This window comes from Aspergillus stella-maris (genome assembly GCF_047715825.1).
Source record: "Aspergillus stella-maris strain CBS 113639 unplaced genomic scaffold BDV14scaffold_2, whole genome shotgun sequence".
NCBI classification, from domain to species: Eukaryota; Fungi; Ascomycota; class Eurotiomycetes; order Eurotiales; family Aspergillaceae; genus Aspergillus; species Aspergillus stella-maris.
Window position 1 is genome coordinate 545,562 of NW_027396796.1, and position 13,178 is coordinate 558,739.

The 13,178-nt window shown below is 50.9% G+C and overlaps 3 protein-coding genes across 3 annotated transcripts; 1 reads left to right on the forward strand and 2 right to left on the reverse strand.

The window, feature by feature from the left end:
- Positions 1-193: 193 nt before the first annotated feature.
- On the reverse strand, positions 194-3,657 carry BDV14DRAFT_43169 (DEAD/DEAH box helicase). The gene is made up of 2 exons (XM_073776762.1): positions 3,239-3,657; positions 194-3,175 (listed from the first exon to the last, which is right to left on the reverse strand). The coding sequence occupies exons 1-2, from the start codon at positions 3,604-3,606 to the stop codon at positions 442-444; spliced, it is 3,102 nt and encodes a 1,033-aa protein (XP_073633372.1). The 5' UTR covers positions 3,607-3,657; the 3' UTR covers positions 194-441.
- Positions 3,658-4,002: 345 nt separating this feature from the next.
- On the reverse strand, positions 4,003-5,913 carry BDV14DRAFT_43195 (putative choline transport protein). Its single transcript, XM_073776763.1, has 2 exons — positions 5,468-5,913; positions 4,003-5,415 (listed from the first exon to the last, which is right to left on the reverse strand). The coding sequence occupies exons 1-2, from the start codon at positions 5,778-5,780 to the stop codon at positions 4,172-4,174; spliced, it is 1,557 nt and encodes a 518-aa protein (XP_073633373.1). The 5' UTR covers positions 5,781-5,913; the 3' UTR covers positions 4,003-4,171.
- Positions 5,914-9,420: 3,507 nt separating this feature from the next.
- On the forward strand, positions 9,421-11,271 carry BDV14DRAFT_43216 (uncharacterized protein). Its single transcript, XM_073776764.1, has 4 exons — positions 9,421-9,611; positions 9,665-9,946; positions 10,005-10,138; positions 10,191-11,271. The coding sequence occupies exons 1-4, from the start codon at positions 9,520-9,522 to the stop codon at positions 10,826-10,828; spliced, it is 1,146 nt and encodes a 381-aa protein (XP_073633374.1). The 5' UTR covers positions 9,421-9,519; the 3' UTR covers positions 10,829-11,271.
- The last annotated feature ends 1,907 nt before the right edge of the window (positions 11,272-13,178 follow it).

Consider the following 13,178-nt stretch of genomic DNA (forward strand, 5'->3'; position numbering starts at 1 on the left):
AGGAAGGTGCGCCTGATGTCGAGGGTCGTTCCTTCCTCATACACCGTACAACTGTCGATGCCCATCGCTCTTGCCTCAACTTCGCACCTTTCTTATATTTCACCGGGAGACAGGGCTCCGGTTGTTCCGGGGATGAAGGTGCGATTCATGGTCGTTCCTTCCTTTTATGCGCGGAACTGCCCATCGCACCTTCCTTGGCAGTCATCGTAAGACTACGCCCCGGGCAGTGCAGGAGGATGGCGTGATGGCAAAACTTCCTGTCTATTGCTCTTATCTTGAGATTTGTCGTCTTAATTAGGGTAGCTTCGAGCCGCTAGGGGCAGATTGACAGATGAGAAAGGTAGAAGATGCGTGGAATGTGCTATCATTAGTATGTATAGGTATTTCAACAGTAGGAGTATAGCTAGTGATATCTATGTCTATCGATGTGGAATATAGATGCTAATCGGATAGGTCAAGCGGTGAAACTGCTGTGCCTGTCACTGTCCCATCGGCTGGAGCACGGGGCTTGGACTTGGATTTGGACATTTTCTCTTCGTCGACGTCAGTCTGGACAGGGGTGTCGTCCCCCTTCACCTCGGGCTTGGTCGACTTTTTGAAGATATAGTTGACCCGATTCTCTTCGTCTTTGAGCATAGCACGCAAGACCTCATCATCGATGACCTGGTCTATATCTTCCGTTGGGACTGTCTCCGTTTCCGTATTGCTCGACAGGACAAAGAGGGACGGGTTGATGTGAGCATAATGCGAGAGGCTCTCTTTGATGTTCTGCTTGCTGGAGGGATTTGCATCCTTGGCTTTGGAATTGTGCTTTGAGGGTCTTCGGCGCTTGTTCTCCTCGAGGAGACGTTCTTGTTCTTCCATGTTGACAACCGACGCTTTCATTAGTGTTGGGAAGTCAGGCAAGGGCTCGCCTGAGTCAATATCGTCGTCGTCATCGTCATATTTTTCTTCGAGAACCTCCGACTCATCATCCTCGGGCGTATTACTCTCCGGAAATGTAACAAACCCCTTTCCGCCGCAGTCACAAGCCAAGAGGTCATGTGTCTGACAGACACTTTCTTCATCCAACCTAAACAAATCCTTTAGTTCACTGCGTGAGAACTGCGCAACACTATTCTTGTGCTCCATAACGCTATCAGAAAGTCCAATTTTCGTAACCTGGCGCTGCCAGATCTTCTCCTCAAGGCTCCCCTTGAGCAAAATGCGATAGATATGACAATGCCGCTTCTGGCCGTCGCGATGAATACGCGCCATAGCTTGAATATCTGTTGCAGGGTTCCAGTCTACGTCGAAGAGAACCAGACGGCTGGCGCCGATGAGGTTCAGGCCTGTCCCGCCTGCTTTCGCGGAGAGGAGGAAGGCGAAGCAGAGGTTTGAGGGGAGGCGATTGAAGTCCTCGACGAGACCTTGGCGCTTTTGCGCTGGGGTTGAGCCGTCGAGGCGGAGGAAGGGGAGGGATAAGGAGGTTAGGAGGTTGGCGAGGAGGGTTAGAGTTGAGGTGTAGTTTGAGACGAGGACAATCTTCTCGGAAGTCGATGTATGTAGGTGGTTGAGCAATTGGTCGAGGACGCGAATCTTAGCGCTGGTAGACGGTGAGAAGTGGCGGAGGAGGTTGGGTGGTAGGGATTCCATGAGTGCGGTAATAGTCTCGCTAGGTTTTTCGTTGATGTTCTTAGGTGATAGGAGGGACGGACTGTTGCACAGCTTCTTCAGGATAGTGATGAGTTGCAGAGCGCTCTCAGAGCTGCCAAGGACGCTTTGAAAGACAGGCGAGGCCAGCACATTCTGATAAATCTTTGCCTGAGTAATGGTCGGTTTGCAGAATAGCACGTATTCGGTCTTCGGAGGAAGATATTTGGAGAGGATATCGGCCGTTCTGCGAAGCATGAACTTCGACGTCAGCTCTCGAAGCTCCTCATTCCTCGCCTCTCCCTTTTCAATATCTTTCTCCGTAGCCTCGGGCTGTCTACTTCTCACGATAGGCGTCTCAAACTCCTTGATAAAGGACTTGAATGAACCTAGAATACCAGGATTGACGAGATCGACGGCGGCAAAGAACTCCTTTAAGTCGTTTTGAATGGGAGTTCCAGAGAGAATAATTCTCTTGGTTGCATTGAGTGACTGGATAGCCTGTCCACTCTTATTCTGAAGCGTCTTCAGTCGATGCCCTTCATCCGCAATGACAATATCGACACCGTTACCGCGTGCCAACCCCTCTTGAACCGTTCTGAGCTTTTCATAGCCAACAATCATAATACTGTACGCCTTTCCCATAGTAAAATCAGTCAATCGTTTCCTTTTGTCGTCGAAGACGAAGACGCCGATTCGTTCGTTGCCGAGCCATTTTCGGAATTCTCTTCTCCAATTGTTGATCAGGGTGACTGGGCACACAATCAGTGCCTTCTTGATCACCGGCGCACTCTCATAGATTGGATTCTGTTTCAGCAGTGTCCATAACAGCGCGATAGTCTGCAGAGTCTTCCCCAACCCCATGTCATCGGCTAGAATTGCGCCCTCGCCATTGAACGAGCGCATTCCCATTACGCACTCATACAAAAATTGTACACCCTCACGCTGATGCGGCCGTAGATGCTTACCCAGAATGGGATCAACGACAACGTCAACGATCCGTTTGCCTTTCGGTACCGACTTCGGCCGCGGCATTACCAGTGCCCAAGGTTGCTTAGGGTCATGCCGTGGCGTAGGTTCTTCCAACGAAACAGCAGGCATAATTGTACTCTCAAGTAATGGTGTCTTGTACGCGCCTGATATCGACCCTCGATTCGCCAAGCTGAGAGGCCTGCTCTCTTTTAACCTGGTCTTTCCCGCCGGAGCAGGCGCGGATGTCTTTTCCTTTGAGCTCAGAACAGGCAAAGGCACAGTGGACTTCTTAGCCGGCGCCGTTGATTTCGACTGCGAAGAAGGCGGCGTCTTTTCCTCCTTATTCCCAAGGAACTTCCGTCCAGCAAGACACTCCTTTCTCGTCATCTCCGTATCAATTTCCACCTCCTTCCCACCAATCGAGATGATCGTGCCCGTCTTTAAATTCGAGCCGTGCATTGCGCGACCCATTTCCCGGCCCGATATATCCTGCAGGTAGACGTATCCGTCGCGCGTTGAGACTATACCGTCGCCGTCCCATGTTTTGTTCTTCTTCGCGGTGGGCTTACGCCTAATTTGAAGGGCGCGTTAGTCTAACTAAGAGGGTGTGAGAGCAGAGTAGGACGGAACGAACCATAGCACGTTGAAGTATTTCTCCCCAGGCGACGTGACTGAATCCGCACTGCCTGCGCCATCTCCATTTTTATCGCTGTTGGCAGCTACGACCTCACTGACATTTTTCACCTGAAGTAACGGCTTCCTTGCGCTTTTGCCTGTTCCCTTCCTTGTACTTCCACCACCAGTTATATCCTCCGTACTCAGCCGAGGCCTCTTCGCCGGCGGCCCATCGTCAATCTCGATGGGTTCTTCGGGCTTGGATTTCGGCTGCGGCTTCGAATTCGTGGTCGAGGTCGAGGTCGAGGTTGCATTTGGGTTTGACGTCGAGCTAGGTACTTTAAACGGCTTCCCTATTGAGAGTGGTTTGAACGGCTTGAAGACCATAGCGAGGGGATGGTCTTGTCGTTCGTTGAAGGTGGGTTGGGGCGTTGATGGACCTGAGGCGGCAACACCACGGGAAGGATGGATCTCGCGACGCGATGGGGCGCGTGTTCACGTGACTTATTTACCATGGAGTATAGAATCAGTGCTTCTGACTCGGTTGGTATTAAGGTTTGTTTGACAGGTGAAACATTTAGATATGGAACAGAAATAGAGTTGACAGTGTACTAGATGTTAGTTTGGGCTCTTGGAGTCATATATGGCGACGTTACATTTGGGCGGCATTGCGGTCAAACGGTATACACAAACGACTAGTAAAGGAGACCAAAGGATGAATTCGTAGATTCCAATCTATTGAATGAAATTTAGATCGTGATATAGCCTCAAGCATATATACAATATAGAAGTCGCAACGATCGACACGGTAAGATACATCTTTTAGAGAACGCTAAACACCAAGCCTCCAATCTATAAGCGCGCCATGTACAATGAAGATCAGTTCAAATATGGTAAGGTATAATCATATCATACAACACTCCTCCACTCATCCACTTCTAGTGGTATATTTTTATTTAGCATCATCCAAGAGAGCCCTGTCAGTCAAGGGAACAAACTTCGGTCCCTCGTACGACTTCATATGGAAGAACCAGTTGATAGCGACGAAGATGGTCAAACCACCCGTCATCAGAGAAGCGTAGTTCATAGAAGCGGCATCCGTAGGAAGCGAGAAGGGGAAGCAGAAGATGACGACGAAGGCAAGGATGTAGATGCAAGAGAGGATGTTGATGACGTAGCCGATCTTGCCCAGCCAGAAGTAACCGCGGACGAAAGAAGAGCGGCGAGTGAGAACGTGAGGGAAGATAGCGGTGAAGTAGGAAAGTGAGGATAGCTGGACGAAGCAGCCGACGAAGGCGTTGAAGGCGGTCGTGGAGCCGACGTAGATACACGCGAGGATGGTGATGACGACGCCGCAGATGAGGGTTGCGTTGAAGGGGTTGTGCATGCGCGAGTTGATGCGGCCGGTCCAGGTGGGAAAGGGAGTGGCGCCGTCACGGGCAAGGGTCCAGAGGGTGCGGCCGGCGGTGATGTAGCAGCCTGCGCAGTTGATGACGGTGGGAAGGAAGGTGATTATCAGGAGACCGAGACCGCCACCGCGGGATCCGCTGGCCTGGCGATAGATTTCTGCAAGAGGGAAAGAGGATGCAAGGACGTCGTCGAGGTTGTTGACGGCGTAGAAGAGCGCAATCATGTAAAGCAGAGCGGCGATGAAACCAACGCTCATCTGGGCGAGGACGGCCTTGGGGATGTTCTTGCTGGGTTGAGGGATCTCCTCCGCGAGGTGGGTCGAGCAGTCGGGTGTGCCGACAGCGTAGGCACCGTTGAGCATACCAGCAACGAACACAAAACCGTTGCTAGAGTATCCGGTGGAGTTGGTCCAGGTGCGCCAGACATCCTCATCGGTAGCGTAGGCAATGTTCTTGACATGGGGCATGCAAGCGGCGACAATGATGACGATGAGCACACCAGACAAAATGAAGAAACCGCCAATGTTGTTCAGCTGCGGGAGGTAGCGGTTCATGAACAGCACGATAGAGCAACAAAGCCATGTGCAGATGATGAAGCTGATGAAGACGTGCCACGCCTGCATCTCAAAGCCCGGGTGCATGAGCGCATACATGGAGACCGTCTGCTGTCCAAGGATAGCAGACACTGAGGCACCTCCCAGAACCCAGGCCAAGAAGTTCCACCAACCAGCGAAGAAACCGCAGACACGTCCGTACTTTCCAGCAGTGATAGAAGCCCAGTGGTAGACTAGAAGTGAAATCAGCGGTAGAACATAAGCCTAGTAAGTGTAACAACATACCACCACCGGCAGAGGGCATTCCAGATGCCAATTCAGCAATAGAGGCGGCGACCATCCAGTAGCAGACCGAGACAGCAATGAACTCATAGATGACACCAGAGGGGCCTCCATTGTAAAGGGCAGTAGCGATACTTCCACCCTGGGCAATCCATGTGTTTCCGGTAGTGATGGCAAGAGCACAGATACTCAGCAGACTGTAGTTGCGCTGGAGCTCCTGCTTGTGACCCGAGGCGTTGACCAAATCCATTGAAGAGCGCTGCTCCTCCTTCGATGAGTCGATGACTCCCACCTTGTCCGTCCGGTCGTCAGCCATTGTGAATGTGAGAAAGCGGGCGAGGTGCAGGCGTCCAAAATGCGGAATAGCTGGTTCGGAAACTGTTAAAGAGATGTTCCCGGTGGCGCAGAGGCGACTGGCTTCAGCAAGCAGTCACCTGTACCTGAATACAAAGAAGCAAAGCAACGAGCGTCACCGTTCCTGGCTTCTTGAAGAATCCGGGAAGGGCGTAGGAAGAAGAAAAGAGAAGCCCAAGACCGTTGAGAGAGGAGGACGATCAGGAGGCTGCCAGCGAGAGGGCGCAGTTTATAGTATGCGAGGGATGAAGTGCACCGTCCGCACGGCTTCAGCACGAGCGAGCAGCGCCAGTGGAACACTTCTGGACTCTGGCCAATGTGGTCTCCCGGGGTCCCTTCCAGTGGTGGCAACGGGTCCGCTTAGCATCTCCGTGGACTCCATTATTGGCTCAGCAAGAGATAAATGCCCGGAAGAGCTATACCAGAAGAGGGAGCTTGAGCAGATGCTGCCATCCCAGCCTGTCTGCTGCTCGTGGAATTTGCTACGTAACAAAATGCCTTTGATCGTGGTTTTGAGCAGATCTTGATCCATTCTGACCTTTAACAGCATCCACTGCGTATATCTACCCCAGATCTTCTCCGTATGCTGCATTGGGCAGGCGTTTGTAGTGTTAGTCAAGGTTTTCCGGGGGATCCAAATATGCAATTGCATGTGCAAATTCTGCAAGGGAAGACAACACGAGGAGTTATGATGACACTTATGTAGTAGTAATAAAGAAAAAAAAAAGCGCACTAATTATGACAGTAGCATACTTAACTTGCGGTAGGGCACTTAAGTCAAATAGAACAGATCTGGCCCTCGGAATTCAAACGATGGATGCCCCGGTAAGCGCGGTGCAGCATATCCCGTCTGCGGCCTGCTGTTGTCTGCAAAGTGCGAAGAGCCGGCGTGGAATGACCGAAGAAGCCTCCCGTCCCTTTGCTTTTTCCGCTTCTTCAGAACCCACGCATAAATCCTTCGTGGCCCCCGACCGAGTCATGTCGCTCACGACAACTGAATCCTCATCTTGACGATAAACTTTTGTTATGTTCCTCTTCAAAACGACGGTCTTCCATCTAGTGGTGTCATATTTTCCTGCTTATGATGGCGTTTAATGACCTTATCGCTTACAGAGAGGGTGATGGGGGCTGGCTCCACTCGCATAAGTCGCCGCTAAGCGTGGGGTCTGGCCCTTGGACTATCGTTGTGTCAACCATGGTCAACAGCGAGTCAGTCCAGGGCACCCACCACATCTATTTCTTCATAATGATCATTATTGTGAGTATAATGATGTTAACACGTGCTGGATTTGGCAGTTGATTATGACAATGGCGACAGGCAAACAAAGCTCCTTCTTCAATTAATTGACAATCGGTCAGCTCCGTGCAAACACTTGGCTATATTAATTGGTGTAAGGTTCTGGAGTCCAGACTGTGAGGTGGTCCTGGGCATGAAGCCGCCAACAACCTCAGGGCTACGGTATGGTATGATGGCTGCTGAGACATTTAGGTCAAGGTAGCATTCTGATGCACTAGACAAGGATTGAGTTTTCTTAGATCTGAACTAGATTGCTGCATGGAACTTTCATATATTAATTCTGTCGAATTGGGTCAATCTCCGGCGGCCACATAAAGTACGAGGTCTAGAGCGGCCGTCACCGATAGATGAATGCTTAGCAAGTTAGCATCAGAAAGAGGATCTGTGGCATGATCGATGATCCAGATCTACCCGTATAATTTGGTCTGGTATGTTGTTATTTTCAGCAATAGAGGCCTAGAGCATGCAATTTGACTCACAAAGACTGAAGCCAAGGATGCGAGTCGGATTGACAGGGTGGCATCCCGGAATTCAATGCCTCGTGGAGGAGGAAATCACGATTCAGATAGCCAACCAAGCAGCCACAGGACAATGTGATTGTTTCGGTATAGTCTCAAAGAATCAGAGGTTGAAATCTCCATGATTATAACTATGATTGGCCCTGTTAAATGGGCGATTCTTGCCATTGCACTTAGTATGCCACTTATGCGGTGGCTTCAGCTTGGTCTATGCAGCCCGGATCGACGCTCGTGGAGTCGCCCCCCTTGGTTATGCAGATGGAGACGGACACGTAACAAACACCCCATGCTCGTACAGAGTACGGGTAGTCCTACGTATTCTCGTGTAGTAGTCTTTTGCTATTGTTTCAGCGGGTGATTGATGGCTTCGTAGACGGCAAGTCTCAAGAGACTAGAATCCGGACCGACTCATGAATTGACAGCCCGCCAAGCTCCTCAAAGTGGTTTTGACAGGGGCCGGAGATTGTTGTTCTCGGAGGTACGGTTCCAGGCACCGAGGACGAAAGCTGATGCATCGGCAGTTCAACCCTGGACCGAGCACTCAAGAATTGGCGCGCGAACCATTCGAGCTCTCACTTCTCGAACCTTGTCCTTCGAATCAAAGGCGTGCCCTGAATCCAAGGCTTTGGGCTAAGAGCTAAATGGTTCTCGCTTAAGATCTGGAATCTGGAATTCTGGATGGGGGCGCAAAAAGCAAGCTGCTGCATGAATTCGCCCTATTTCCTAAATGGGCTGGCTGTGCTTCGGGGGATCGTGCACGATGGCTGGCGACCCACTTTGATGGCAGTGATGGTGGATCTCTTAGCGTCCAGGCACGAGACAAGACAGGTCGACCGTGCAAACACCGAGATTCAGGTTCAAGGCTGGGCCTGGTGTTGGGGGCCATCTTAGATGAAGCTTTAATATCGACGTCGCGGTGGTGTGATACTAAGACTCCGCTAGCTTGCGAAAGATTAATCAAACTCACAAGGTTAGGTATCTAAGAGGATGAACTAAAAGGCGATGACATGTTGACATGACTCTCGGCAGGGAAGATCGCTGAAAGAGATGGGAGGCAGGGCGGACATATGGAAGGAAGAGCTGAAGCTAGGAGATCATTTGCTTAAGGAGGTTTAGCCCACGATGGGACTGATGGGGGAGATCAAGAATTGTTAGGCCAGTGCTCGATGGGCGAATCTGGCTAATCACGGGCTAGACAGCGCTGTTCCTCTTTGGGTCAAGTCCTCGAGCCCCACCATCCACCGGCGATCAGTTCGTTCCCGATGGCAACTGGCAACTTCAACTCGCCATCCCATCGTGGGGGCAGTCTTTCCTTGGACACTGCCTTTGCCGCCAATTGCGTCTGTCCTGTCATCCGAATTATCCACCTCCTTCTGTGGTCCTCCTGGTCTTTGGTTGCACCACCAACGAGGCCTGGCCGTGCGCAGTGTCTCATTTGCTGGATACCAAAATTATGGACGGCGATTTTGCGGGCACTGGGGCTTCGCGGCTTTGTGCGTAGCCAAATGGTATGGCCGTACCAAAGTCTGTTCCTGGGGGATCCTCCGACTGGGATGCGCGCTTCCGCCATGGGAACCCTGCAGCTGCAACTCCCCCTCGTGAGTTCATATTTGCTTCTCCCTTCAATTTTTAGCGCTATCACTGCATATTGCTTTGTTCGTGGCTGCTGCGAGTCGCCTATCAACTAAATTGGGACTCAACCAAGGTCCCGGGTAGATCGCTCCAGGACTATCTGTTAGGTCTCCGCTCGCATGCGCTGATATATTGCCCATCATGTACGTTCCTGCCAAGTGACCTTCTTATATACCCTGGTCCTCCCCCTCGCGTTTCTCTGTTACACCGACTGATCCTTGTTATCTGGGGTCGTCAGGCTACATCACGACAAAATGGCGAGTCTAGGCGCCGACTTTGGCCGGAGCTTTGCTCGAGAAACATGGACCCTCTACGGTGTCGGTATGCTCGGTGTCGTGCTGCGATTGTAAGTATAATGATTCCTGTCCTGCCCTTGGTAAGATACTGACTGTCCCATAGTGTAGCACGTATTCGTCGACTCGGCATTCGAAACCTTCAATCGGACGACTACGTTATGGTCTTCGCTGTCGTTTGGTACACCATACTATGCGTCGCCCTTAATGAGGTTGCTTCAGGCGGAGGGTCAAACCTGATGACACAAGAGGACATTGACAACCTGACACCGGAAATCTACGATGAGAGAGTTAAGGGCAGCAAATGGGTCTTTGTCTCAGAGCATGCCTTCGTTCTCGCTATCTGGGCGATGAAAGCTTGCATGCTGATCATCTACTCCCGTATAACGTATGACCACCTGATACATTGTCCTGGAGGTTTACATCTGACCTGTGTTCTCGAACAGAGAGGGACTACCTCAAAGAAAATGGGTCAACTACCTCGCCATCTATATTGCTTTCGGGTTTGTCGCAGTGGAATTGTCATTGTTCCTCATCTGCCGGCCATTGCACAACTACTGGGCAGTGCCCACTCCCAATGGTAATTGCCCTCTTTGATATTACCTTTGTTCACGAAGTTAATAAAATTGCAGCTCAATGCTCCACTTTCCAGTACTACGAAATCGTCCAAGGATGTATTGCCATCACGGGTGATATTGCCATGCTTTTGATTGCTCTTCCGCTTCTGATGCAAGTCCGCGTCCCTCTCAAGCAGAAGCTGATTCTTCTGGTCATTTTCGGCATGGGAATCTTTGTCATTGTCGCCGCTATCCTCACAAAGGTCTACTGTCTAGTGCCTTCTTTGATCTCATATGTCTACATGAACTGGTACTTCCGCGAGACGACCGTCGCCATTCTTGTCACCAATTTGCCGCTCATTTGGTCGCTTCTGCGTGATGTATTCCCCGCCCTCAAGAGTTGGACTGGAGGGTCCAAGCGGGGTACAAACCGATACCGATCAGGTGCTTGGAACAGCACTCCTTCTGGATACAAGCATTATGGACCTCCGAGTCACCTTCGGTCAGGAGACGATTTCCCTATGCGAGACTATGATCGAAGCGTGGTCGTTACGCCTCAAAAGGATACCGCCGATATCAGTCTGCACCAGACGGATACTCGTGATCCCAGTGACGACGACTCAGAGCGGGCTCTACAGATTCGACAAGATGTGACCATCGAGGTCAAGCGGGAAACAAGACCGCCAGACTACCGCAACTCACCCTCGCCTTAGACGAGGCCTCAAAAAAAGCTTTTTATTCGTTTCCTTCATATACCTTATCTTTTGTTCTCTCGGATGGCCTGCACCATCTCTGTGCTTTTCCTTATGTAATAACGACTAGATATGCCTGTTGGATAGACTACAGTACTGGCGTTGGAGGTACACTGATCTGCCTGATACCACAATTACCCCGCTATACCATAGAAACCGTTAATCCACGTCAAGAATACCGAATTCCGCATCCACTCTTCCCACAGTGCAAAATGCCTCAGTGACCCTCTCTGATCTCCATCGTCAACCATGGATCTATACTGCTATGCTCTTTCCAAATCTGTACTCCCATGTCGATCCTCACGTGATGCAAGTCACTTTATTCTTCTGTGGGATGCCGGAGGCCGAGGAAGCCGTCTTCTTCACCAAAACCCGTTCCTGCAGCATCATGGCTACGATGCATGCAGGCCGCAGATGCATCATCTATGACCCAATTCCAAATAGCGGGGACACGATCTTCCGAACATTAAGCGACAGAAGAATTATTTCTCATCGTAAGCTGCAAGGTGACCTCATCTAGCAGCTGTGGGGACTAGCCGCCAGCGAGACGAGCGTCTCTGCCATCCACCGGATGTCCAAGACTGCCACCACCGGTCGAACTTTATTCTATTTTCTTCCTTCAACGTTTCTTCTACGTTTCTAAATCTTGATCGGCAGTTCCTCCAACGAACCTTGTTTCCGCTGCCGCTCAGCCCAGCAGCAATAAGCAATAATATACTGATAAGATCGTAAGATCCTGGCGTCGCGCGCACCGAGCAGAAGCAAATATATGGGCGGCTGGCGCCGACCTCCTCCCTCCCATATCGCATCCCACCGAGCACAGAGCACGGAGCAGATCGACAACACCTTGGGCATCGAACTGGTCCCCTCTGTCTAATTCCAGCCACCAACCACCGACCAACTTCGCAGGCCTGAAGGCATACCCACTACAATATGGAGTTCAGGATCACAATTTGGGTTCACACTACAGTTACAGTTATACTTTCACTACGGAGTCATCCACGACAAGGTCCAGCCGCGGAACTATTGTGCTCTAGCTACAAATTCTATTGCATGGTCCACGTTTTTCTAATCCCCCACCTGCCCTGGACCATATGCGGGAGGGATCTGCCTGCTTCCATTGGTTCTAGCCCGAAATTCATCAACCTGCCCACGGTTTACACCAAATAGTTGCCTTCGCAAATTTGGTTGCAGTCTCACCGAATGTCGCGTGCTGCCTGATTAAGGTGACTTTGCAAAGACTAGGCTCTCGCCTCTCCAGCGCGCTCAAGGTTTCGGGCAAGCGGCATTTTACCCTATCCTTAAAAATCTTCGGCCGAGTCCTCGAGCCGATCGGTGCACAGTGCCCCACGGGCCCCGAGGGTAGGTTTGGCGGCGAACACATCCGAGCGTATTTCATGGACTACTGCTTCGAGTCTTCGGCGCCTTGCTCGCCCAGTGACATTTCTCACGTGCAAATTATGCAAGGATGCGTTGATTATCTCGGAGTCGATACTCTGAACTGCTACTCGACCGATACTATAACATTTTAACCTTACTAGAATGAGGTCTGAGCGTTCAACTCGGTCAGCCTTACCATTTTAAAGGCAAATTCCGGGTTGAGACTTCAAACCTCGCATCAGAAACTGGAATAGTTTGTGGGGAGGCTATTTGGAAAAGTCGCACTCCGAAACTCAATTCCTAGTCTCGATTCTAGCGTCAACCCGTTGAGCCTTTCTCATACGTCCAAACGGCTTGCGGGCACTATCATGGTTTTTCACTTAGCTTTTTGCTAGGCTGCGTCAAATATAGTGCAGCACCGGTTTTTCCGAGCACCGGGATTGTTGCACATGCCGAATACTTCGGGATTCAGGCGCTCTTGACTCGGTAATGGTGATGTCTACCTCGGGATAGTTAGAGCATTCGAGCGTGGCGATGTGGCGTTGCTGAAAAGTCTACTAGACAATGTCTCAAGGTCTCATCATCATGAAGGGCATTGCGCTGTGGCCAATTGGGCTTGAAAGGCTCCGGCCAATCCGTTGGGTGTCGCGTGCCCTGCTTCCATATTTGTTGCTCACGTGCTCCTCACTTTATACGGTTTATCTACTTTGATGTATACCTGCTTCAGCAGTGCTCCGTACTAGCAATACAGGGAGTCCTTTGTCCTTCTTCTTGTTTATAAGCAACGGATCAAGCAGTCAGGGGTTGAGCTTGCCACGGTTCGTACTCTGATGCTCGATGTAGCACTCCATACGAGTAACCTTGGGTGCTCGATTCAGTAACATGAAACGGACTCTCATCTCTCGAGAGCCGAGTTCGTGCATATGCCTTT